Genomic DNA, 23,784 nt, shown 5'->3' with positions numbered 1-23,784 from the left:
GGACTACCAAGTATTTGGTATTGAGTATAGGTTCCTTAAAATCTTTCAGTGAGATACATTCGAATAGCCCGCCACGGAAATACCGCTATGCAATAGTTAGTATTTTTGTAACGCTTTTCCCATCGATACGTTCCCAGTCACGTTTTCGTTGGCATTAGAGGTGGAGAAACATTGATATTGGTGAGCATCGATGTTTTCGATGTTTTTGACAAAAAGCATCGATGTTTTAAGTATAAACAAAAAATTGATCTATTTTAAAAAACGTACATTTCAGATATTTATTCAAGTCTTCCACGACGCCAGCCAACACCACCAGCAAGTCACAATAAATATGGAATATGCCGTTAATAATTGTATTAGAAAATATGGAAAATTAATTTATACTTACAATTTATACGTTTTTTGTTCCGATGCGCAGTAGAGATGGGTAAACATTGATGATCCTTCGAAAACATCGAGGTTTTTTATTTTTCGAAAACATCGATGACTTCTATGTTGGCATCGATGTTTCTCCACCTCTAAGATACAACCCTAAAATATTTCTGCTGTCGGCAAATCTGAGAGTTTGCCACAAAACTGTTTAAAAACGCAATCCCAGCGAGGGCAACCGAATCAGGCCGGCAGAGCGAGGTCACCAGGAAGACGCGCAATCGAGGTCACCACCTGCACAAGCCACAATGGGCAGCAGCGCCACGCAAACCACGGTGCCGTCCCGTGCAATTTGTTTATGTCTGCTGATCGCCAGCTGCTACGTGTCGCTCTCCCAGGCGGATGAGCACAACCACAAGGTAAGTCCAGTGCCACATCCCTCGAGCATCGACTACATGATCCACTTTGCCACGCAGTACAATGACCGGGAGGAGGTGGTGCTGTGGATGAACACGGTGGGCCCGTACCACAATCGGCAGGAGACGTACGCGTACTTCTCCCTCCCCTTTTGCAGTGGCCAGAAGTCCTCGATATCCCACTATCACGAGACGTTGAGCGAGGCGCTGCAAGGAGTCGAGCTGGAGTTCAGTGGCTACGAGATGGAGTTCAAAAGCGACGCCCCCAAATCGGTCATCTGCATGGTCACCTTGCAGGAGGAGAGCGCCAAGGCATTCACCTATGCCGTGAAGAACGAGTACTGGTACCAGATGTACATCGATGGCTTGCCCATTTGGGGAAAAGTCGGTGAGCGCGACGAGCGCGATGGCAAGTACTATATCTTCACGCACAAGAAGTTCGACATTGGCTACAATGGCCAGCAAATCGTGGACATCACCCTGACTACCGAGGGCCGCGAGGAACTCAAGCCGGGCTCCCACATCAACTTCTCATACGAGGTCAACTGGAAGCCCAGCAAGGTGGAGTTCAAGAACCGATTCGACAAGTACCTGGATCCCAACTTCTTCCAGCACAGGGTGCGTATAGTTAAAAAGAGCTGGGATACAACTAGTTTTACTCTATAATATATTCTATATAAATAGCAAGAGGAAAAGATCAGAGTTTGATGACATCATCTTTTCTTTAATCTTTTCTAGATCCACTGGTTCAGCATCTTCAACAGCTTCATGATGGTCATCTTCCTGGTGGGCCTGGTGTCCATGATTCTGATGCGAACTCTGCGCAAGGATTATGCCCGGTACAGTAAGGACGAGGAGATCGACGACATGGAGCGCGATCTTGGGGATGAATACGGTTGGAAGCAGGTGCACGGCGATGTCTTCCGTTCTCCGCCCAACACGCTGCTCTTCTCGGCCTTGGTGGGCGCTGGATACCAACTGATTTCGGTTGTATTCTGTGTGATCATGTTCGCCATAGTTGGTGAATTATACACGGAACGCGGCTCAATGCTGTCCACGGCTATATTTGTGTATGCCGCCACCTCGCCAATCAATGGATACTTTGGAGGATCGCTCTATGCCCGCCTGGGTGGACGCATGTGGATCCGGCAGATGCTGGTGTCCGCTTTTACAGTTCCAGTGGCCGTGTGCGGCACGGCTTTCCTGATCAACTTCATTGCCATTGGATATCACGCGTCGAGAGCCATCCCCTTCGGTACCATGGTGGCGGTCACCTGCATCTGCTTGTTTGTCATCCTGCCCTTGACTCTGGTGGGCACTGTCGTGGGTCGCAATCTGGACGGCCAGCCGGACTTTCCATGCCGCGTCAACGCTGTGCCACGACCCATTCCCGAAAAAAAGTGGTACATGGAGCCGCTGATCATTGTGCTTCTTGGCGGCGTCCTGCCCTTCGGATCCATCTTCATTGAGATGTACTTCATCTTCACCTCCTTCTGGGCGTACAAGATCTACTACGTCTACGGCTTCATGTTGCTGGTGTTCAGCATACTGACTGTGGTCACCGTGTGCGTCACCATTGTGTGCACCTACTTCCTGCTAAATGCCGAGGATTACCGATGGCAGTGGACGAGTTTCATGGCTGCGGGCTCCACGTCGATTTACGTGTACGCCTATTCCTTCTATTACTTCTTCTTTAAAACCAAGTAAGATGCTTGTTACTAGTATTTTATACGTATATTTATAACTCACTACTTTACAGAATGTTCGGTCTGTTCCAAACGGCCTTCTACTTTGGCTACATGGCACTCTTCAGCGGCGCATTGGGCATTATCTGCGGCACCGTCGGCTATGTGGGCACGAATCTCTTCGTGCGCAAAATCTATTCCAATGTGAAAATAGACTAAGAGCCCTGCGACTGCAAACCCGCCCCCAGATCTGTATATCATCCTAATTGATTAGCAATTGTATTTATTGAGTAGAGTTTGAGTTCTGTTTTACTACTTTTGCTCCAGTTGGCTCTCCTCTTTTCGTCTCTTTTTGGGTTACCCACTTCTCATGTTGGTGTGAAAATGAATGCCAGTCCAATATATTCGCACCAAAGATAACAGATTCAGTTTAACGATGTATACGCAAACTACATATATCACCTAAAAGGTTTACTTCGGAATTATAAGACTAGACGTTTAAAATGAGAAAATGTAGGAAATAATTAAATCAGTGCATTAAAAGCTCTTTCTGTTGCATTTACGTTTTGGTAGATTTAAGAGTCAATTATTAATCCTATACACTAATTTTTGTTTTGGAATCTCTACTGTTCCATAAAGTAACATTTCTCTGCTTACTTAAATTACTAAGAAGCTTGCTTACACAAAATATTTGATATATTTCCGAAGATAACTTTTATGTCATATATGTGCTTTTTTATTACGTATGCTACCTTGCATACGGTGTACATCGAGTATTTTATTTGAATTGTTTGCCTAGAAAACTTATCAATCTATGCAAGTGCAACAAAATGTGACTTGAACTTGTTTGCGCCAATTAAGTTATGTACGATGCAAGAAATGTGCTGATTAGCAATAGTCGATAATCTAATAATAAATTCAATATATAAAACAAAAGAAAATGTTTATGGCCGTATAAGCCCCCTTCATCTTGGCCATTATCAGCGAACACACAGATCGTTTCACTTTTACTGTTTTTGATTCACTCGGTAACATTGACCCTCAAATTGTTTTCCAATTACTGGGAGGCAAACAACTTCAACGGTCTTATCATCCCATTTATTAGGGGGCCAATTCTCGCACTTCCATTCGTTTTCTTTTCGTTTGGGAGCACGGGATGGATGGAGTACTTTGGGATTATTCCATGACAACACCATTGATAAAGCCATTCGGATTCTTGTCGTTAACTGATGATGTTCGATTTGGCTCAAGTACTCGAACTATGCTTATATTACGTATACGACCAATCACTGCAGTGTTTACACACGGTGTGTGTTATACCCTGAAAGGTTTGGTGAGCTTCCCAGAATCATATAGTTTACTTAAGTTGTTTCAAGCAACTTTCAAATATATTATACTGTATTATTTTTTATGAAGTACATTTTGATTAAAAGTTTCGGAAGTTAGGTAAGATAACATTGGAGATAAGCAGTTACTAGAGAACAACTCATTTGAAGAGTATCGAAAGGTTTCAACTGCTGCCACAAGCCACCCTTCATCCGGATTTACTTCTCTGCTTATCGGAACTTTCAAGAGGCCCAGTGCCATCATAGTTCCAGGGAACGGCGCTCGCTTGGAAGTGGACACCGACGGAGTGGACGAGTGCCATTAATGACGCGTGTTCTCCGTGGGCTTTGTTTCGTCAATGGAATTCTGTGATAAGTCGGAAATGTCGCAGAGCCTTTTCATTTCCATCCGTGGTGGGGTGGTAACTGATTGGAAACATATTGATTTCGTAATTTATGCTAATTCTGGGCAGTGGAAACTGTAAAGGCGCTTGGGATAATCCCTGCAGAGTTTCCGTTTCGATGAAAGGGCGATGGGTATAATGGCGGTTCAAAAGTCTGGGTGTCACTTTGATGGGTATCGCCCACATTTGGTGACATAAACTCTAGAATCTGATCACTGTTTACGACCTGATAGACAGTTGATGTATTTTTGAGGTTGTCCCGCTGATTGCGGCTGGCTGGCCAAGAACCTAGCCGAGAACCCTGCTGACCCAGTTTAAGGGCTTGTCTTCGGGCCTAATGATGTTCGTGTATATCTTGTTGCATAAATTATCATAAATGTCACTGCGCCGACTGGGTGATGGCATTTTTCCATTTGATCGCTTAGCATTTCCCTTTCGATGGTGGGTTAAGAACAGTTATAGAGATGCGGGAAATGTGTTTTCTGTTCGATCTAGAGATTATTTTGTATATTTTCTATGCATATTAAAACGTAGCTCTCGAGTTTTTCAGCTTATAAAAGCAGAATTCGAATTTTTGGTCTCAGTCCGATCTGAAGAGATATCCGAAGTACATCATGAGTTTTCTGGGACTCTTGGCTTTCCTGGTTGCTGGTAAGTTTATCAAATATTAATACATTTTCCATCAATATTACAATGCCATATATTCCATCAGGTCTTTGCTCCACCGCCCAGGCTTCGTTGGTGAAATGCTCTTGTGATCCTGGCCCCCAGGGGGAACGAGGACCTCCAGGTCCGCCCGGACCTCCTGGCAATCAGATCGGTCTCCCTGGCAGTGGTTCTGGCTACTGGGGCTATCCACCCACAGGTCCTTACCCCCCAAATCTGCCTTTCATCCAGGGACCTAGAGGATTACCCGGACCGCCTGGTCCTCCTGGATATTGTTTCCCATGCCCGGCTGCTCCACCTTTGAGATCTTTTCCGCCACCTGGAGTTCCAGTTCCTCCTTTCATTTCCAGCCCAGCTGGTGGCGGATTTGGCGGAGCCTCTGCTTTGACCACAGCTGTGGGCAACATCATAGTGATTCCGGGAGGAGCAGGAACGGGATTAACAGGCCGCGCTCAGTTCTTCCACATTTCACCAGATGGCCAGGTGGTGCAGATCGATCGACCGCAGAATCTGCCCAGTGAACTATTCGATACACCGGCGAACCAAGGTTCCGGTGCTCCCATTCCTCCACCGCAACCCACATCGTCATCTCTGTCGGGGATCACACCACCAGCCGTTCAAGTGCCACCCACTCAACCAACACCCGGCGATCTGGGAGCCCAGCAGCCCACACTTTTGCCTGAGAATGTGGAGGAAAGTGTGTTCGCGGTGGGGAATCGCATGGACTTCCTGCGAGGTAGCTCCGATGCCAGCGATTGGAGAAGGATTCTCCTGCTGGGAGAGCGACCTACCGATGGTATACTCAAGGGCCAGTCCGTGCAGCAGCTCAATCCCAACCAGCTCGAGAGCAGCATGGAGAACTTCCAGAGGGCCTTGGTCGAACTGAAGGAGAAGTATGCCACGCTCATCCAACCGCGCAACTCAAACCAATATGCAGTCATCATTTGAAGGGGAAACTTAAGATTAAAGTTAGTTGAATAATTTAATAAAAACGGTACTGATAATATCTAAACAGAAGATAAATGACCATTTGATATGAAAGTAGAGGTATCTTTTATGATTCCTTATTTATAGATCTTTTGGTTGACTGACTTGTTATGTAGAGATGGTTCTCAAGTGTTTTTCGTTCAAGCTTCGCCAACAAAGTACGATATCATTTCTTGGTATGTGCGGATAAAATTAGAAACAGCTACTCGAGGGTATTCCCCCAAAGAATTATGAATGACAATTGTCAACAATGAATCTGCGTTAAATACTCACCAGAAATACACGAGATTCACAAGAAAAATTCAATTGTCATAAAATCGCAATGCCTATTAACATTTTTATTAGCATATTAAGCGCGAGTATTTAAGTCAGTCTAAACATTTTAAAGAGCAATAATGATAAAGGAAATTAAAGGTATCTACCAAACGATTTGATTGGAATCAAGTTCAATTTGCTACAAATGAGTTTAATTTAGTTGCAGTCATAACATAGTCTATCAATTTTTGATAGACTTAAATTAGATTTAACTTGTCATTGATATTTTAAAAATATAATTCCTTGAAGCGGTGGGTTAACAATTAGTAGAGTCCATTCGTTTAACGTCATTGGGTTCACTTTTTAATACAGAAAAACGATAATGTAATTTCTTAGAATCAATCAGAGATATAAACATATTAATTCATACCCGTGATTTGCCAAGATAAAACCAATTTAGTTTTCGACCTTTAAACAATCGTTTTTTCCTTTTAGTCATCTGCTCTGCATTAAATGTATTTTATACTATTTTTTGAGACGTAAAAACCTAATGTTCTAGGTCATTATATTGAAGTCCATCCTTTTGCGTCATTTAGTCTATACAAACTCAAAAAAGTTAAACCACTTATCACCCATTAACGTATATATTTAATCAGAAGTATATATTTTGTTAAATTGTGTTTTTCTTGGAAGGAATGCCCCATGAATAGCAAAGTCCAATTCGTTTGGCTCGAAAAGTCGTACTATCAAGATCTTAGAATCTACAAATGGAAAAGTACCCATTCGAAAGAATGGTAAGTTGTTAGATAAAAATCCCAAAAAAAAATAAATTCCTTTTTCATTTTTCAATCACACCACTGTCAGTTATAAAAAGTCGAAAATATAAATTGTTCTTATTAATATAATCATATTTAATCGGCAAGTTATTGTCTTCTTATAATCAGACACTATATCATAAGTACATTTGGTTTTTTAACATTGATAGGAAAACAACGTTTATTGAAGTATTGATTTTAGTAATCCCCGATCGAGTTTTTTTCCTCGAGAGCCGCGTGTTCCAGCACCTGTCAAATGTTGAGTATTCATTTAAAACGATAAAGCGTACGTGAGAATCGTCTAGTGGATGCGCTAATTAAGAGTCCTTCTGTCCGTCAATCATCGCCGGATTGCGATTCCTAATCGCAAGCGGTTAGTCCATCGCCCACACAGGCAGCGAATGCCATCATGTGGGGAATGGTGTTCTGTTCGTAGACGCCGGTGAAGAGATGTGCCCAGGGTCCCGAGGCGAAGACACCCACATCCTCGCCGCCATGGGTCTCCGATTCCAGGGGCACCATCGCGGGGAAGAGCTGATCGAAGTCTCCGATTGTGGGCAGACTGGTGGGATCCTCGCGCTCGTGGGTCTCCGTGTTGTAGTAGTCCTGGAAACTCTTACCATTGGCATAGCTCAACGCCAGATACGGTTTGCCATCCTTGCCCTTCGCCTTGGCAGCTCCAAAGATATCGCTGCCCCGTGGCTGATAGCCCGAAACGCTGAAGGTGTGCGAGTGATCCGAGGTCACCACTATGAGGGTCTCCTCCGGATTGGTCATCTCCCTAGCCTTCTTCACCGCCTTCGAGAGTTCAGCTGTCTCATCCAAAGCAATTCGTGCCATTGTATCGTGGTGGCTAATGTCGATCTTGCCTCCTTCAACGAAAAGGAAATATCCCTGATCTTCGGTTTCCAGTACTTCAATGGCCTTCTGTGTCATCTGCTCCAAGGAGGGCTCATTGTTGTCCGGGTCGGCCAGCTGCTCCAGATGATAGTGCATGTGGCTCTTGCTGAACAGGCCCAATAATCTTCCGGTTTCAGTGGCATTCACATTGAGCAGCTTCTTCTGCGTTTTCACAAAGGTGTTGCCCGCGTCCAAGGCCTCGAATTCTTCGACGAGATTGCGACCATCTGTGCGTCGGCCCTTGTCGTAGTGTTCCGGACTGTAGAAGCTACGCTTGCCTCCACCCAGCATGACCTTGAGTTTGCTGCCCACTTCGCCGTGAATCAACTGGACAGCTATGTCTTGGAGACCCTCCGACAGCTCACCACAGGCTTCCTCCAGAACAGCGTTATTTTCCCATTCGCGATCGGCGACATGGGCGTAGACTCCGGATGGCGAGGCGTGAGTCACTCGGGTGGTGGTCACCAGTCCAGCAGCTTTGCCCGCATCCATGGCCCATTTGCCCAGGGAGAAGACATGGTTTGTTTCATTGGCCATCGCCGCACAGTCGCCTCGCTTGACATGCGCATTTACTCCGATTGTTCCGTAGTTCGCCTTCACTCCGCACAGATATGAGGTTGAGGTACAGGCGCTATCGGGGACTATTTTGTCCACCGAATAGGTTTTCGATAGTCCGGTAAAAGGGAATTCCTCGAAGGAGAGCTTCAGCTCCTCGCCTCCAATGTAGCTCCTGGCAGCAGCCAGAGTAGCCAGTCCCATGCCATCGCCCAAAAACAGTATAATGTTCTTGGCCTTCTTGGTGTTCCTCACGAACTCCAACTTCTCGCGGATGAGTTTCTTGCTGGCCGAGTGCCAGAACTCCTGGGTTTCCTCGCCGGAAATCGTACGCAGCCTGGGACTAGTGGGCAGATGTGGATGCATTCGCTCCTCGTCCACGGGAGCTTTTCCAGGTACTGCTGCACCCCAAACGACGGTCAGCAGACCGAGGCCAATCCAGAACTTAAGACTCAGCATTTTCGAGATACTTTCACCGTGCCAGCCAAGTGAATACTGTACTCCGTAGTTCCATGCGACCCATTAATATACCATCAGGTGCAGCTCGTGTGAGGAGGCGATAGGGCAGTTTGGTGGGGATCGGGTAATTTACGACACCTTCTTAGCCAGACCGTGATATTCACGTTTTTAGGCACTCGAGATAATTAATCGATCGCCACTTTAGATTGCTCAAATCACAAAAACAATCACCCATAACGTGTATGTATATTACAGGAAGACCGCTTCGAAAATTCGGAGGCTATATAACCGGGCCATTTCGTCAGTTTTGGCCAGTCTCGCGGTCACTCCCGAACGGAGCATTCCTCAGTTTAAAGTCACCGCCCCTCCCCCAAAATGGTAAAGAGTTGCCTGATCTTGTGCTTCTTCACTCTCCTGGTCATCCAGGCCCGGAGTGATCTAGCCGATGACCAAGAGCACGGTAAGTGGAACCGAACGGCATTACGAGGTGAACTGCCGAACGAATCCGATTGGCCGAGACCCAGCTTATCTACAGCCAATTGAATAGCTCTCTCGCCTTATCGTAGATCTTGTTGGCCCATTAGACTGGGCTAATCTAGACCTATTTTAAACAGCATTCAGTCATCGTGCAGCTATATAATAGTTTACGACTCAATTGTTCACGTGAAGGCAAATTAACATTTCTATAACATAGATCAACAACATGATATTCCTATAAATAGATTTATGTTTAACAAGAAAGGTTAAATTCTTGGATTAAATCAATTGGATCGATACAAAGCACTGAATAGTTCTATAAGCTTAAAAAGGGGTATAATAAGTATAGACTAAGCTAACATATAGTACAGGAACTCGAGGTTTTGTGTTAATAGGATATATTTCTTCAAAGTATATATAAGCCTAAGTATTTCAAATGAATGTGTAATGATGACAAGCAGCACCATAATCAGCTAAAACGTTTTCAACACGTTTTATTAAGCCTCAATCAAGTGTGAATTTCCAGCGATATGGTGGTAGCCGAAAGCCCATAAATAGTTATAATTAAAACTGATTTATAGATCTGCTCGAGATAAGCTGAAAACTTGTTTACCACTTCAAGAAGTAGTTCTATTAGACCAATTTTCCCGCCGATTAGTTGCTAACCCAAAGTCCGGACTTTACAGCCCAACATCCCCGTCTGCAAACATCACGCGACTTCGAGGCCCTCGACGAGGAGCTGGACACACGATTCTGGCACGATAAGGCCCAATCGATTCTGGCCGATAAGCTGGCCGGCCATAGGAAACTCAACGAGAATCGCGCCAAGAACGTGATCCTATTTTTGGGCGATGGCATGTCCGTCCACACGATCACGGCCACACGTGCTTTCATGGGCGATAGCAACAAGCAGGTCTTCTTTGAGAAGTTCCCCTACCTGGGTCTGTCCAAGACGTATGCCGTCAATGAGCGTACTCCGGACTCGGCCAACACTGCTACGGCCTATTTGACCGGAGTCAAGGCCAACTATGGCACCATTGGAGTCAATGCCCAGGTGCAGAGGGGCGACTGTGTGACCAATTCGAGTAGCCATGTCCAGAGCATTGGTCAGTGGGCCCAGGAGGCCGGCAAGTGGGCCGGTGTGGTTACCACCGCCCGGGTGACCCACGCTTCTCCAGCCGGAGTTTATGCCCATGTTGCAGAGCGAAATTGGGAGCACGATGGTGAGATCATCAGCTCCAAATGCAGTCCCGACGTCAACACCGATATTGCCCGGCAGCTGGTGGAATGGCCAGTGGGCCAGGAACTGCGCGTCATCATGGGCGGCGGTCGATCCTATTTCCGGGATCAGTCCCAGCACGATGAGACTGGCGTTTCGGGCCTGCGAACCGATGGACGCGATCTGATCAGCGATTGGCGAGAGATCAAGAAACAGCAGGGAGCGGAGGGCAAGTACGTCTGGTCACTTAAGGGCCTGAAGGAAACGGATCTCAGCAAGACGGATTACCTTCTCGGCCTCTTCGACACCTCCCATCTGCCCTACCATGGCGATCGTCGACGAACCCATTATGAAGATGCAGAGCCATCCCTTTCCGACATGACAGAGGCTGCCATCAAGATGCTCAGCAAGAACGAGGAGGGCTACTTCCTGTTCGTGGAGAGTGGACGCATCGACATGGCCCATCACGCCACCAAGGCGAAGAAGGCTTTGGAGGACACCGAAGAATTCGCGGCAGCCGTGGAACTGGCTAGGAAAATGACCGACGAGGAGGACACGCTGATTGTGGTGACTTCGGATCACTCGCACACCATGTCCATCAACGGCTATCCGGTAGGAAACTTATTAGTACTTCAAGAAATCAAAATAACATTTTTTTTCATGTTTTGCTTATTTATTGAATCTTCCCTTTTCAACATAATTCTTATATATTTATATTTCTATCTCCTATCCCAGTACCGTCGACAGAACATCCTTTCCCTTGCTCCCAATCTGGCTGATGATGAGCTGCCCTTTACCGTCTTGTCCTATGCCAATGGTCCGGGATTTGCTGATACCTATAGCACTAAAGATGGACGCATTGATCTTTCCCATGCGGACACCACGAGCGCGGAGTTTGAGTTCCAGGCCACGGTTCCCTTGAGCAGCGAAACCCATGGCGCCGAGGATGTGGGTGTCTTTGCCTCTGGTCCCTTCGAGCACCTGTTCACCGGCAATTACGAACAGAGTTCCATTCCAGCCATGATGGCTTATGCCACCAACATTGGACCATTTGCCAAGGACAAGATAAATGAGGAATAAAGTCCCAACTTCAGTCGCATACTCATAAGGAATACTCAGTAAATAGTTAAGGGGAAATAAAAAATATGTTTTTTTTCTGGTCAGTTAAATATACAAAAGTATACTTTTCTCGCAATTTCCACTTATGGTGTTCAGCGGAGAGTGGGGATCCCGGAGGGCAGTGGAGTCTTTCTTGCTGACGGATATTTAGAGGGCCACGCGAAGGCCGAAACTTAAATAAAAGCAAATAAATCCAGCAAATGGCTGTATCAGCATTTTGGCCAGTATATGTTTCAGTTACTTGGGACTTTCAGTCCGTTTAATAATGTGTTAAACTAAAGTCATACAGCAGGAGGAACCAAGTGGCTCTAATGAATGTCTAAATGAAAATAAATTACCATCTTACCAAAGGACATTTTGGATAGTCTCAGCCACATCCTGATTATTCATGTCATCCCCTGAATGGGAAAAACAAGCGATTAAAGGCAAAGCAAACAGGTAGCAGACAAGATTATGGTCAGGTAATGCCTTAGCCCACAGAAGGTAGAGCAGTTCTCCCGAAGGATCTGGGAAAGTCGCGACCCATAGTTTACCTGGCTACTTGATTTGCTTGGCCGTCGTTAGTTGTGTTTTGTGCTTCCCGCTTTCAAGAGCTCAGCAAAAATGCTGGCTGCTTTGATTTACACTATCTTCGCGATTTTACTGATTGTTCTGGCCACGTCCTACATATGCATTCTATATGGAGTCAAGCGTCGCGTTCTTCAGGCCGTTAAAGCAAAGAATTCAACCGAACTCAATCAAATAGCTCATCAAAAATATAACCAGGCTCCAGGACCACGACCATGGCCCATAATTGGTAATCTTCATCTGCTGGATCGATATAGGGATAGTCCCTTTGCGGGATTCACGGCGTTGGCACAGCAATACGGAGACATATACTCCCTGACCTTTGGACACACCCGCTGTCTGGTGGTGAACAACCTGGAGCTGATCCGCGAGGTGCTCAACCAAAATGGCAAGGTGATGAGCGGGCGGCCGGACTTCATACGATATCATAAATTATTCGGAGGCGAGCGGAGCAATTCGTTGGCACTGTGCGATTGGTCACAGCTGCAGCAGAAGAGAAGGAATCTGGCCAGGCGTCACTGCTCGCCCAGGGAATCCTCCTCCTTCTACATGAAAATGTCCCAGATTGGCTGCGAGGAAATGGAGCACTGGAATCGGGAGCTAAGAAACCAACTAGTTCCTGGAGAGCCGATCAACATAAAGACTCTGGTTATGAAGGCCTGTGCCAATATGTTTAGTCAGTACATGTGTTCGTTGAGGTTCGACTACGATGATGTGGATTTCCAACAGATGGTTCAGTACTTCGATGAGATATTCTGGGAGATCAATCAGGGACATGCGCTGGATTTTCTACCCTGGCTATATCCCTTCTACCAGCGACACCTGAACAAGATCATCAACTGGTCCTCGACCATCAGGAGATTCATAATGGAAAGGATTATCCGGCATCGGGAGCTGACCGTCGATTTGGATGAACCAGATCGGGACTTCACAGATGCTCTACTTAAAAGCCTGCTTGAAGATAAAGATGTCTCCCGGAACACGATCATCTTCATGCTAGAGGATTTCATTGGTGGACACTCAGCGGTTGGAAATCTGGTGATGCTAGTGCTGGCCTATATAGCCAAGAATGTGGATATTGGAAGGAGAATACAGGAGGAAATTGACGCAATTACCGAAGAGGAAAATAGGTCAATTAATTTGCTGGATATGAATGCTATGCCCTACACGATGGCGACGATTTTCGAGGTGCTTCGATATTCATCCTCTCCCATTGTTCCACATGTGGCCACCGAGGACACAGTGATCTCTGGCTATGGAGTGACCAAGGGCACCATTGTTTTCATCAACAATTATGTGCTAAACACCAGCGAGAAATTCTGGGTAAATCCTAAGGAATTTAATCCATTAAGGTTTTTGGAACCATCAAAGGTGCCAAGCCCGAAAAATTCCAAAGGTTCTGATTCCGGCATCGAAAGTGATAATGAAAAACTTCAACTCAAGAAGAATATTCCACACTTTCTGCCCTTTAGCATCGGGAAGCGGACTTGCATCGGCCAGAGTTTGGTGAGGGGATTTGGTTTTCTGGTCCTGGTCAACGTAATGCAGAGATATAATATCAGCAGTCATGATCCTTCGACAATTAAGATCAGTCCGGAGAGTTTGGCACTGCCTGCCGAGTGTTTTCCATTGGTCTTGACACCCAGGGAAAAAATCGGACTACTATAAAGTTATAAATTAAAAAACAATTTCATTAAGCATAAATAACTCAAACCGCTTCAGAATAAGATTACTGCATTATCCATCATCAGACATAACGAATAAGCTCAATCAAATAGTAAAACTATTTTACTGTTGAGTATATTTTCAATTATTCAACTAACGCAAATACAAAATTTGTATTTCATGTCTATATTTTGTACGATACCAAACATGCAAAGTCTTATAGATGCTCACCACACTATAGAAATTTCACATACATTCGATTCTTGTGGATCTTAAGGTTAGATTAATTCGTTAAGAACTTCGTTATAGTAAATGACTCAAATATGTATAGTGTGCACGCCGAAAGTTAATTCAAGTATAATTCTTAAGCGAACTATTTACATTTTTTATTTTCTTTTAGAAATCAATAAACGTGGGCCCAGAAGGGCCTTGTATAAATGACATAGAAACCTAAAACGACCTTCTATGAATAAATGCAACTTGTTTACAAATGGTCAATTAAAAATATTATATAAACCAAATATTTACGAAGTAAATCTATGTGTAGGGATTAGGATCCTCATGGTTTACAATTAAGAATAATTACCTAAAAAAAAACTCTATAATTAAAAAAACCAAGCTAGCAAGATGGGTCTACTACTGGGTCTCCACAAGGAGATGCGGCTTCACGTCCACCACAGGCTGTTCGGCTGGCTCTGCCTCAACCTCTTTGAGATCGTCGCTAATCTCCACCGGACTGGCAGTTCCACCTCCGTCATCGACGTCCAAGGTCTTGGGCAGCGGTCCCAACTTCTCTAGTATATCCACTGGCATTATCTCCGTTATTGTGGGCACCGAACTCACGTTGAACTGAGACGGCAGTTCGGGTAGAGTCGGCAGCTCGGGCAAAGGTGGTGGTGTGAAGTAAGGAGTTTCCAACGCGGGAGGTGGCGTCGTGTCAGTAGAAACAGGCAAGGGCACAGGCAGCGGCACTGGAACAGGAACTGGAACAGGTGATGGTACCATTGTAGGCTGCTGAGGATAACCCTGATAACCACTTCCATCCAACACGGGAATGGGTTGTGGCAGGACATTAATAGGCACAGGAGAAACTGCAGCTCCACTTGGCGTTGGCGGTGGACCACTCAGGTAATAGGGCATCCCATTGGGTACAGGCATGGGCATCGCTAGCGGCGGTGGAGGATGTTTGCTAAAGAATTCCTTGAGCATTGCTCCTCTCGTGACAGCATCGACATGCGCAGGTATAAATGGCGGGCGGTGTCGCAGGAATCCTGGAGGAATCTGCGGCAGGCGACCAGTCTTCATTAGCATGGCAAAATGCTTGGGATCGAATGGAGGGCGGTATGCTGAACGTAGCGTGCGTGTGTACGTCTTCACTATTGCACACTTGAAAGGATCAAAATGAAAGTATCGGTACTTCGGTTTCTTCTGCACCAAAACAGGCTTTTCCAGATTAGCTGGCTTGGTTGTCAGTGGCGGCGGTGGTGGTGGAGGCAACACAAGCAGCTCATCGCGTATCAGTTGCAGCTTGGCGGCGGCTTGGGAGCGACCCTCGTGATATTTCCGAAGGGCACGTTCCACCGCCATTTCAACGACCGCGCGGTCTTCGTTGTCGCTCTCGTATGCGGGCAGCACCTTATCCACGAAATTGACGCCTTTTCCTTTTGGTTTACTAAAAATAAATATACTATTATTATTTATATATAAATAAATTTAGAACTCTGTCTTACCTCGTGTCCTCCACTGGTTCATCTACTGCATCTGCCACTATGTTCTTCTCCGCTTCCAGTATATCCTCCCCAGAAGGTACTATTTCCAAAACGTTGCCTTTTTGTACGGCCACCGGCATCACTGACGCCGTGGCCGCCATCGATGGCATTGCCTCCACTGGCGCTATAGGAACAAAGGATTCCACGGGCATCATCGGCGCCATAGGTAGTTCCCTAAGAACCGATCCAGGTGCCTGAGGTGAGGAAGCTACTTCGACCATATAATCCATGTACGTATTTGAATATTCTTCAGAGTATTGTGCATACGCTTGTTCCATATTGTACGCGGAGTCCATATATGCGGCATAAGCATCATAGCCCTCACCCAATGCGTTCTGATCCTCCTGCTGCATCAATGACATATTATAGTAGTACGCAGCCGCTTCCATGCCCTGATTCTCCTCAAAATAATTGAAAGCTTCCTCTGCTGATAATCGAGACCTTGGTGATATTGACCGCGATCTCGACCTGGAGAACGATCTCCTTCTGGTTGGTGCTTTGGACCAACTGCGTCTCATCGGCGGAGACGGAGGTTTGAAGGGTAAGGGCGAACGGGAGCGAGATAAGTGTTCACGTTCCCGATCACGACTTAGTGAGTGACGTCGGCGGGAAGGAGGTGGTGACCGAGGTCCAACCAATTTTTGTGGCATTGGAGATATTGAACAGCGTTTTCTGTGCCCTGCTAGTGGCAACCGTCTTCGTCTACTTGGACTCCTACTTCGCGTTCGACTCCTTGTTAAACTTCTACTATGACTCCTGCCTTTCCTAGTTCCTCCGACGGCTGCTGCTCCAATTCGCTTAGCGTATCTGGAAACTCTTCTGGGCGATGGAAGGCGTCGGCGTCTGGGGCTGGGAGTACGTGACTTGGTCCTAGAGCCGCGACGTCGTGTCCTACTTCTAGAAATAGAACGGGACCGGGATCTACGACGACTTCCTGCTGATGGTGGTGGACTCCTTAGCTTAGGCTTAGATCGGGATTCGACAATGGTGGGTTTCACAATGGCGATCTCCTTTGGTGGCTTTTGCATCGGTGGTTTGGGAGGCTCCGCCTTGGATGTTTCCGGTAGATCTGCTTCGTCCTTGTCGAAAATAACAGATTTCCTAGTCAACTTCAATGGCGAGATGGTCAGTTTGATGGCTTCCCGATTGGCACTGAAGATGCTGTTTACAGGAAAGGATGTTTCCTTAACCACCTCTTGTGCCTGAACAGTTCCTTGTTCATCCACTGGCTGCTGATCCTCACTGGAATTGCTTTTAAGTTCCTGTTTGCGATACTTATCCATGATGGCATTGCGCTGCATTAGAAATAAGGATTCCATTTTCAGCAGTTCTTCGGAAATCTCATCGCCCGCGTCATAGTTCTCACGCATCATCTGAATCCTAGCCAGATTGTCTTCGAGGCTCTTTAATTTCCGTAGGTCCTTGCTTACATTGTTTTTCTTTTGGAGCTGCTCCTTACCAGCGGTTTCATCCTGATTTGTGTTGCAATTACCGGATGCTGTGACCGATTCATCATTCGAAGAGCTTTCATTGGCATCGTCGTCCTCTGAACTGGAGTCCTCCTCGGTTTCGCTACTGCTGCTACTTGTTGAGGAAGTCTCAGAGCCCGACGAACTCTCTTCGGCTGGGGAATTGCTCAAGGAACTGTTCTTTGAGGTGTCCAGTGTTTCCGACTCCAAATGCTCGTTGGACATCTTAATACTATTCATGAATTTGTCATATAGTTCATGGATGTTGCCCTCCGGCAAGTTTTCATTTTTACGTCGCGGAGGAGGTGTGCTTTTTGCATTCCACAGAGCGTTGGAGTCATCATCGTCATCATCGCCATTAAATTGTGAAGCTACTGGAGGCAAGGGTGTAGCGTTAAGAGATGCGTTTGCATTTGGAGCGGGAGTAGGAGTTACAGGAGGTGCGTTCTTGGGCATACTGGCCAGTGAATCGTCGTTTTCCCAGTTGTCGATGTAGTCATCCGTATCGGGACTTTCCTGCTCTTTTGCCGGTGGAGGAGCATTGGTCGCCACTGCACCGTTTCTAACCAGCACATCGTGCCGGGGAGGCGTTGCATTGCGTTCGATTTTTATAGTGGTTCGAGTAAAGTTCGTTTGCAGAGGCGGGGGCGTAAGATCTTTTTCTTTCTTAATGCTGAATTTTGTATACTCATCACTCTTTCTTGGTTGGAATCCAGTTTGCTGACTGACATGTAATTGATTTCTTTCGAGTTCTAGATCCCTATCCCAATCCTCAACATCACTGTCGTGTCTTTGAAATCGTCTCTCCTTGCTTGAAGGGCGAGAGGAGGATTTCCTCCCGCTTAATACTGATTCGCGCTTGAAAGGATTTATATGCCGTGGTTGGCTTTTGTGATGTTCGACCTCTGCCCTACCACTCGCAGATCTATTATGCCTGCTATTCGGAAGGTATTCAGCTTTAATCTCTTTGGGAGCCTCTTTTCTCTCTTTGTATTCATTAGTGCGACGGAACAATTGCTCTTTAGTAGCTAGTAGATTATCCAAATGCAAATCGCTTTCCTCAAGCAGGGCGCCAATCCTACTGTGAATCTCACTGGCCTTGAGCAGAGGAGCCAGTTTGTCGGCTTTAGCGATGGGGACAATAGGAATGGATGACTTCAACGGCGGCGTAGTACTCCTTTCAATAGTTGCAGCTGGAGCTGAAACGGCAGTGTTTACTCGTGGAGGTGAATCGGCGAAAATATCAAAGTCCTTGGGATTGGCGTGATCAACAATTGGAGTCTGAGGGATCTGAACTTGTGGTGGTGTCATTGAGGGAGTTCCTTCCCTGCTCCCCCAAGGTGGAGGCGTCTGATTTTTTCTTATTGAGGCGTGTTCGCTTGTTATTGCACTTTCACTGAAGGAATCATGCGGCGTGCTTGATCTCTGGGACCTATCCAATCCATTTTCGTTCGGCGGATCCTTGCATTTTTCTTGATGTCTATCTTTAGTCGTTTCCCGTGAATGCTCCTTTAATTTGTCCTTGCCGCTTTCCTTTGGGCATTTCGTTACTGATTTTTCTCTCGATCGCTTTCTTTGCTTATCCTTTAAACGTTCATCTGTTTTATCTCCCAATGGCCCCAACAGTTTGTCCTTTTTGTGATCAGTTCCTTCCTTTGAATTTTCTCTTGCATTTCTCACTTTTTTTGCTTCAGGTTTTCTTTCTTCAGACTTATTCTGCGTTCTTTCATGCAGTCTTTCCTTAGAATGGTTTCTATCTTTTTCTTTGGAACGCTCTCGAAGCTTTTCTTCATTTGTATCCTTATTTTTAATCTTGGATTCATTTTTTCTTTCGCTGCGTTCGGTAGATTTTTCTTTAAGCTTTTCCTTGGATAAGTCTCCATTCTTTTCCTTTGATTTTTCTCGACGCTTATCCCGTGAACTGGACCTTTTCCTTGATTTTACTCTGGTATGTTCCGCATCGTTTGCCTTTCTTTTGGTTTGATCTCTGGCTTGCGATTTTTCACGTGTTTTATTTCTAGTCCGATCTCTCTCCCTAGATCGTTCTTTAGTTTTACCTCTCGATTGATCTCTTTCCTGTGACTTTCCACTCGCTGCATTCTTAAGCTCGCCTCCAATTTCATCCTTTTCCTTAGATAGATTCATACTTTTTGCTCTATTAGAATTTTTATCTTGGGATCTTTCTCTACTTTTCCGTCTTCCTGTCCCTCTGCTTTCGTCCTTGTTCTTGGAGTTTTCAGTGGACTTGCCGTGCGATTCTTTCGACCTTTCCCTAGTTCTTCCTCGATTTTGGTTTCTGTCATGGGATCGATTATTTGGTTTTCCTCTGACGTCATTTTTGTGCTGGGACTTCTCTCTCGATCGATTGATTTCAATTAAGAGTTCAGTGGACTTTGTTTCGCTGGAAAGTTTCGCTTCCTTGGAGTTGTGGTCAGCAGTTTCCGCTTTAGTTCTGCAGTTCTCATGCTTTTTATTGGAGCACTCGGAAACAAGATTGAAAACAAAGGACACTGGCGGCTGCAATGCTGTCCAACTAAAATTAAACTTGTTAAACATAACTTTCTACATAAATATGGAATTTACTTACATCACATCCGATTGGAGTCGTTTGCAACAACCTGAATTGCTGTTATTACCTGTAGCTGGTGGATTTTGAGGGGCATACGCTCCCGGCGGAGGTCCTTGCGTTGGTGGCCCACCCATCATAGGAGCTCCCATGCGATTCGGTGCGGGTGGGCGACCAAAGAATGTCGTTCGCATGCCCCTTGGTCCGCCCCTGTTCATTCGGGGCATAAAGCCCATGCGTGGAAAGTCAAAGCAAGGAGCTCTCATGTGGAATCTTAGCGGAATATTGCCCAAGAACGGCGTGGGCGGTGCTTGGGGCAGGGTAGCAGCTGCAGCCTCCTCCTGCTTCTCCTTCCTCGCCTTCTGCACATCCTCTACGTTTTTGAGGTCTTCCCCCGAGGAATCCGAGTCCGAATAGAGGCCTTCGCTATCGTCCACATCTTCGGCTTGGGCATTTGGTGTCCCGCCAGATCCGTTCTCTTTGCGCGCCTGTTCCAGAATGCTAGCTGGTAGCTTCAGAAGCGTTTTGCTCATTATCAGATCCTTGGACAGATGCTTTTTGACTGCCGGACTGCTGGCATGATAATGGGGCGGGGTCACCACCTCGCCCGGTTCCAGACTGTTGGTGTCATTGTCCTGGAGCTCCTCCGGTGGCTTTGACTGCTTTCCAGTGGCTTGCTGCTCCATTCCGACGGCAGATCCTCCAGCTGCTTGCGACATTTTTACATCCGGCGACCTCAAATCGGTTTGCCCCTCACTCTGCCCCCCTTTTCGATGAATCTTTCTTGTTGTTTGCGGGCGCACACGCTTTTCTTTTTCTGCTCTCTCAATGGCGGCGCGGTGTTGCTGGGTATCCACGCTGCGCTTTCCCTCGCCGAGCGGTAATATTGATTGGGCGACGCGGGCGGACGTCCTCGTCGATTCCAGCGGTGCACCAGCTCGGCGTTTGCGGTATCATGTACGTTTCCGTTTAATGTTTATGCCATTATGAAAAACCAAGGCCAATAACTTTTCTGCAGCGAGTAAACACTACTCAACGCAGAACAGAGACTGGCCACATTGAATCTATCGGCAGGCAGTACTGCCAACAGCTATCACAAATTTACTGAAAAAGAAGCTAACAATTTTGTCCATTATCTGCTGACATTTTTAAGGAAGTTTTTAATCCCCATTTTAGTGTACAGCAACATAGCACAATTTTTATTGATAATTGTTTAACTAATTTTAAATAATTTTCCAGTGTGAACACTGATATTAATCGGAATGCTTCTAGTTCTATCGATATAATAGCGAATTCACCCACCTTAACATTTAGCGAGTGCACACTCTGTTAGCGTTGCCACACTATTTGAGTCGCTCGCTCCGATATTTTGAAATGGATTTTAAATTCATTAGCTTTATATTTACTTAACGACTGTCTTTTACATGCTCGAAAAGTCGTAGTAACTGTGCGAAACGCAATCAAACACCCAAATGCGCTTTACCGCTGCAGACTGCACTTATTTCCGCTTCCTCTTCGCGAGCGGCGTTCATTCGAATGCGAAGTGCAAATAAATGACAAATACGGTTACCGTTGTGCCCGCTAAATACACAGTCACTAAATATATATGAACAAGCGCACAGTCAAGCGATTCGTGCAAAATACGCCTATCCGCAGATATTATGACATTGCCATTGCCTGCCTATTAAGGGAAATTCGAAAAAGGTGGAAAAGTTTCCCTCCACACTGAGATGCATCAAATATGAAAAGTGCTGCACTTTTCCAATCAGATAAAGTTTCTAATATACTCAAAGAAGTTTATATATATATCTACAAATTATCATTTTCGTTCAAATTGTATTTCTTTGTATAATGCATTTTAATTCAATTTAATTTTAATTAATAACAACAATTTACCTTGAGAGATTAAGCAAATGGATGTCCGTAATTAATTAAAACCTTCAACACTGCAGTTATGCTTCATTTTCATCTCAGTGCAACGGAGTTGCCTTTAATTGCCGACAGCGCTCTCAGTTTTTCTTTCTTTTGTAGATTTGCATGTGCAACTTTCTCCGGCTGCCGACGGCGACGGCGCTGCTGCAGCGCAGCGGCAGAGGCGAAAGGTGCAAATTAATTTGTGGCGCCCCACAATAACCTTCCTCACTTTTATCCCCATCATCAAGCATAATCTCCTGCGTTTCAAACGATTTTCCATCGTTTTCTTCCCAGCTTTGTCGCGTTGCTCGGCTGAGGTTCAACCGAAATATAAAAGCACATCCCCAAAATGTGAGGTGTTATCTCATTTTGAAAATCACCAACTGCTAAGTGGATGCGCAATGAAAAACAAGGCAAAAAAGTGCCACCATTGTTTGAGAACGTCGAAAAATCAACTTGGATGTCCCCGAGCAACGCTTGGGTTGAACCTACGTACAAAACTCATTGTATCCCATCACTGTGGTTCTTCAAGCAGGGCTTTGACTTTGGGTTTTTCTGGGGCCATACATGGGCGACCACGAGACTTCTCGAATTTGGCACTTGGGTGCGAAAACCTTGGAGAGCATAGCAGCTTTGGGCTGGTGGTGGCTTTGTCCTTCGGAACAGAAGGAACATCATATTGCGGATAAGTGGAAGCAAGACTTCAAGTCGAGAAACTTAAGGATACGTTGTGAAACAAATGCTAGCTATTTTCGAAAATGTTAAACCAACGCACATGGTATTTTCAACTAAGCCTTGAATTCCTCTGAGTTAAACAACCCAGTTTCCCATTTCCCAAACTTTCTTAAATCACTTTCCTAAGTAGCCAGCACCCACAGACTGCATAGCTTCCTCCTCTGCCATAACTCAATTTAATGAGCATTTAAACCAAATATGTGCGGCTACAAATGTAGCTAATTTTTCCATATTTATTTATTTATTTTCGTGATCTGGCCGGCAATTCATACCTGAGAAGCGTTAAAAAAAGCAACGCTCCGTGGGCATTGAGGGCGGCACTTTTGTGTGTACTTAGTTGTACTTGCGGCTGTTTGCCGGCGTTGACAAATGAGAGCGGTAAACGCCGGCGCAGTTCCAATCCAAAAAGCTTACAGCAGCGCCGAGTCATTGACATTCGCAGCTGAACTAGAAAACTTATGGATCCGCATTCGAAAAATGTGATAATTGCAGTGGAGTGCCGATGTAAGTCAAAAATGATATGTGAGGGGCAGAACTAGCGCAAATCAAGCCGATGCGTTATATACTCTAATAAGCAAATTATATAATTATGAAATAAATTGTATTTCTTTCAATCGTACGTATCATATTTATGCAAAGTTTTAGGGCAAAAGTATCATTTGGGTTCCAAAAAGCAGGCTATACTTTTTAAAGCAGAGATTTAGTGCTAGATATACCTAACCACTTATCAGAATTTAAATATATTCAAAATAATTCATATAAAAAATATATAAAGCTATGTATTGGTCTATGTATTTGGTCATACATAAAAAAGATTTTATAAGATATAAATGGTATTCGAATCTTCTAAAACATCCAAAATAATATCCCCTTTTTGAGGGTGTACCAAAAACCCTAACAATATCCGTTTATGTTCGTGTTAATTATATATATTTGTAGATAAACACACACACACCTGTAAGCGTCGCTAATTGGCAGATTTAGAGGAACCGAGAGGCAAAAACACGAACCGCACAAATGAAGATCTCTGTCAATTTACGGACTGCTAGGCATACAAAAAACTTCTATTGTTCCTGTCCAAATTGGCTTAATTTATTTGGGCATGCTTTCATCACATGCCCATCTCCGCAGGGACGAAGTGGCGAAAGAAGGGGTCGCAGGCCAGTTCTCTGCGGACAGGTAACTCCGGATGAACTGGGCCCCTGGCGATGAGGTGCTAATCGCAGGTCGCACGTTCGTTCCAATACGAAAGCGGGGCAAGATGCTCGATTCTTAGAACGCAGTTTCTCCGGCAGCCACCTACAGTATATACTCGTACATGTGTGCAAGTACACGTATGAAAAATTAAACAAAATCCCCGCGGCAATCGTTGAAGCATTCGAAATCCAATCGTAATTACTGCCTCGTTCACTCTCCCGTGACCAACTCGCATCAAATGCGATGAAACC

At 45.4% G+C, this 23,784-nt stretch overlaps 6 protein-coding genes across 7 annotated transcripts; 4 read left to right on the top strand and 2 right to left on the bottom strand.

The window, feature by feature from the left end:
* Nucleotides 1-503: 503 nt before the first annotated feature.
* Nucleotides 504-3,017, top strand: LOC117140183 (transmembrane 9 superfamily member 3). Its single transcript, XM_033302959.1, has 4 exons — nt 504-788; nt 846-1,403; nt 1,524-2,488; nt 2,545-3,017. The coding sequence occupies exons 1-4, from the start codon at nt 678-680 to the stop codon at nt 2,687-2,689; spliced, it is 1,779 nt and encodes a 592-aa protein (XP_033158850.1). The 5' UTR covers nt 504-677; the 3' UTR covers nt 2,690-3,017.
* Nucleotides 3,018-4,798: 1,781 nt separating this feature from the next.
* On the top strand, nt 4,799-5,864 carry LOC117140458 (collagen alpha-1(II) chain). Its single transcript, XM_033303397.1, has 2 exons — nt 4,799-4,850; nt 4,912-5,864. Exons 1-2 carry the CDS (start codon nt 4,814-4,816, stop codon nt 5,811-5,813), a joined length of 939 nt encoding a protein of 312 aa, XP_033159288.1. The 5' UTR covers nt 4,799-4,813; the 3' UTR covers nt 5,814-5,864.
* Nucleotides 5,865-7,005: 1,141 nt separating this feature from the next.
* On the bottom strand, nt 7,006-8,855 carry LOC117141618 (membrane-bound alkaline phosphatase). Its single transcript, XM_033305138.1, has one exon. It carries the CDS (start codon nt 8,834-8,836, stop codon nt 7,283-7,285), a length of 1,554 nt encoding a protein of 517 aa, XP_033161029.1. The 5' UTR covers nt 8,837-8,855; the 3' UTR covers nt 7,006-7,282.
* A 315-nt stretch (nt 8,856-9,170) lies between these two features.
* LOC117139071 (alkaline phosphatase) lies at nt 9,171-12,114 on the top strand. The gene is made up of 3 exons (XM_033301181.1): nt 9,171-9,296; nt 10,000-11,144; nt 11,268-12,114. The coding sequence occupies exons 1-3, from the start codon at nt 9,212-9,214 to the stop codon at nt 11,610-11,612; spliced, it is 1,575 nt and encodes a 524-aa protein (XP_033157072.1). The 5' UTR covers nt 9,171-9,211; the 3' UTR covers nt 11,613-12,114.
* Nucleotides 12,115-12,198: 84 nt separating this feature from the next.
* LOC117139069 (cytochrome P450 307a1) lies at nt 12,199-14,027 on the top strand. Its single transcript, XM_033301180.1, has one exon. The coding sequence runs from the start codon at nt 12,255-12,257 to the stop codon at nt 13,884-13,886; it is 1,632 nt and encodes a 543-aa protein (XP_033157071.1). The 5' UTR covers nt 12,199-12,254; the 3' UTR covers nt 13,887-14,027.
* Nucleotides 14,028-14,053: 26 nt separating this feature from the next.
* Nucleotides 14,054-20,727, bottom strand: LOC117139068 (serine/arginine repetitive matrix protein 2). 2 transcript variants are annotated; one of them, XM_033301179.1, is made up of 4 exons: nt 19,709-20,727; nt 18,718-19,654; nt 15,614-18,678; nt 14,054-15,555 (listed from the first exon to the last, which is right to left on the bottom strand). In XM_033301179.1, the coding sequence occupies exons 1-4, from the start codon at nt 20,404-20,406 to the stop codon at nt 14,520-14,522; spliced, it is 5,736 nt and encodes a 1,911-aa protein (XP_033157070.1). In that variant the 5' UTR covers nt 20,407-20,727; the 3' UTR covers nt 14,054-14,519. The 2 variants fall into 2 exon arrangements, with proteins under 2 accessions (XP_033157070.1, XP_033157069.1); XM_033301178.1 differs by having other exon boundaries at nt 15,614-19,654.
* Between the last annotated feature and the right edge of the window lie 3,057 nt (nt 20,728-23,784).

Source organism: Drosophila mauritiana, chromosome 3L, assembly GCF_004382145.1.
Source record: "Drosophila mauritiana strain mau12 chromosome 3L, ASM438214v1, whole genome shotgun sequence".
NCBI lineage: Eukaryota > Metazoa > Arthropoda > Insecta > Diptera > Drosophilidae > Drosophila > Drosophila mauritiana.
The sequence above is the reverse complement of the archived record's forward strand: the minus strand, read 5'-3'. Positions and strand labels throughout refer to the sequence as shown.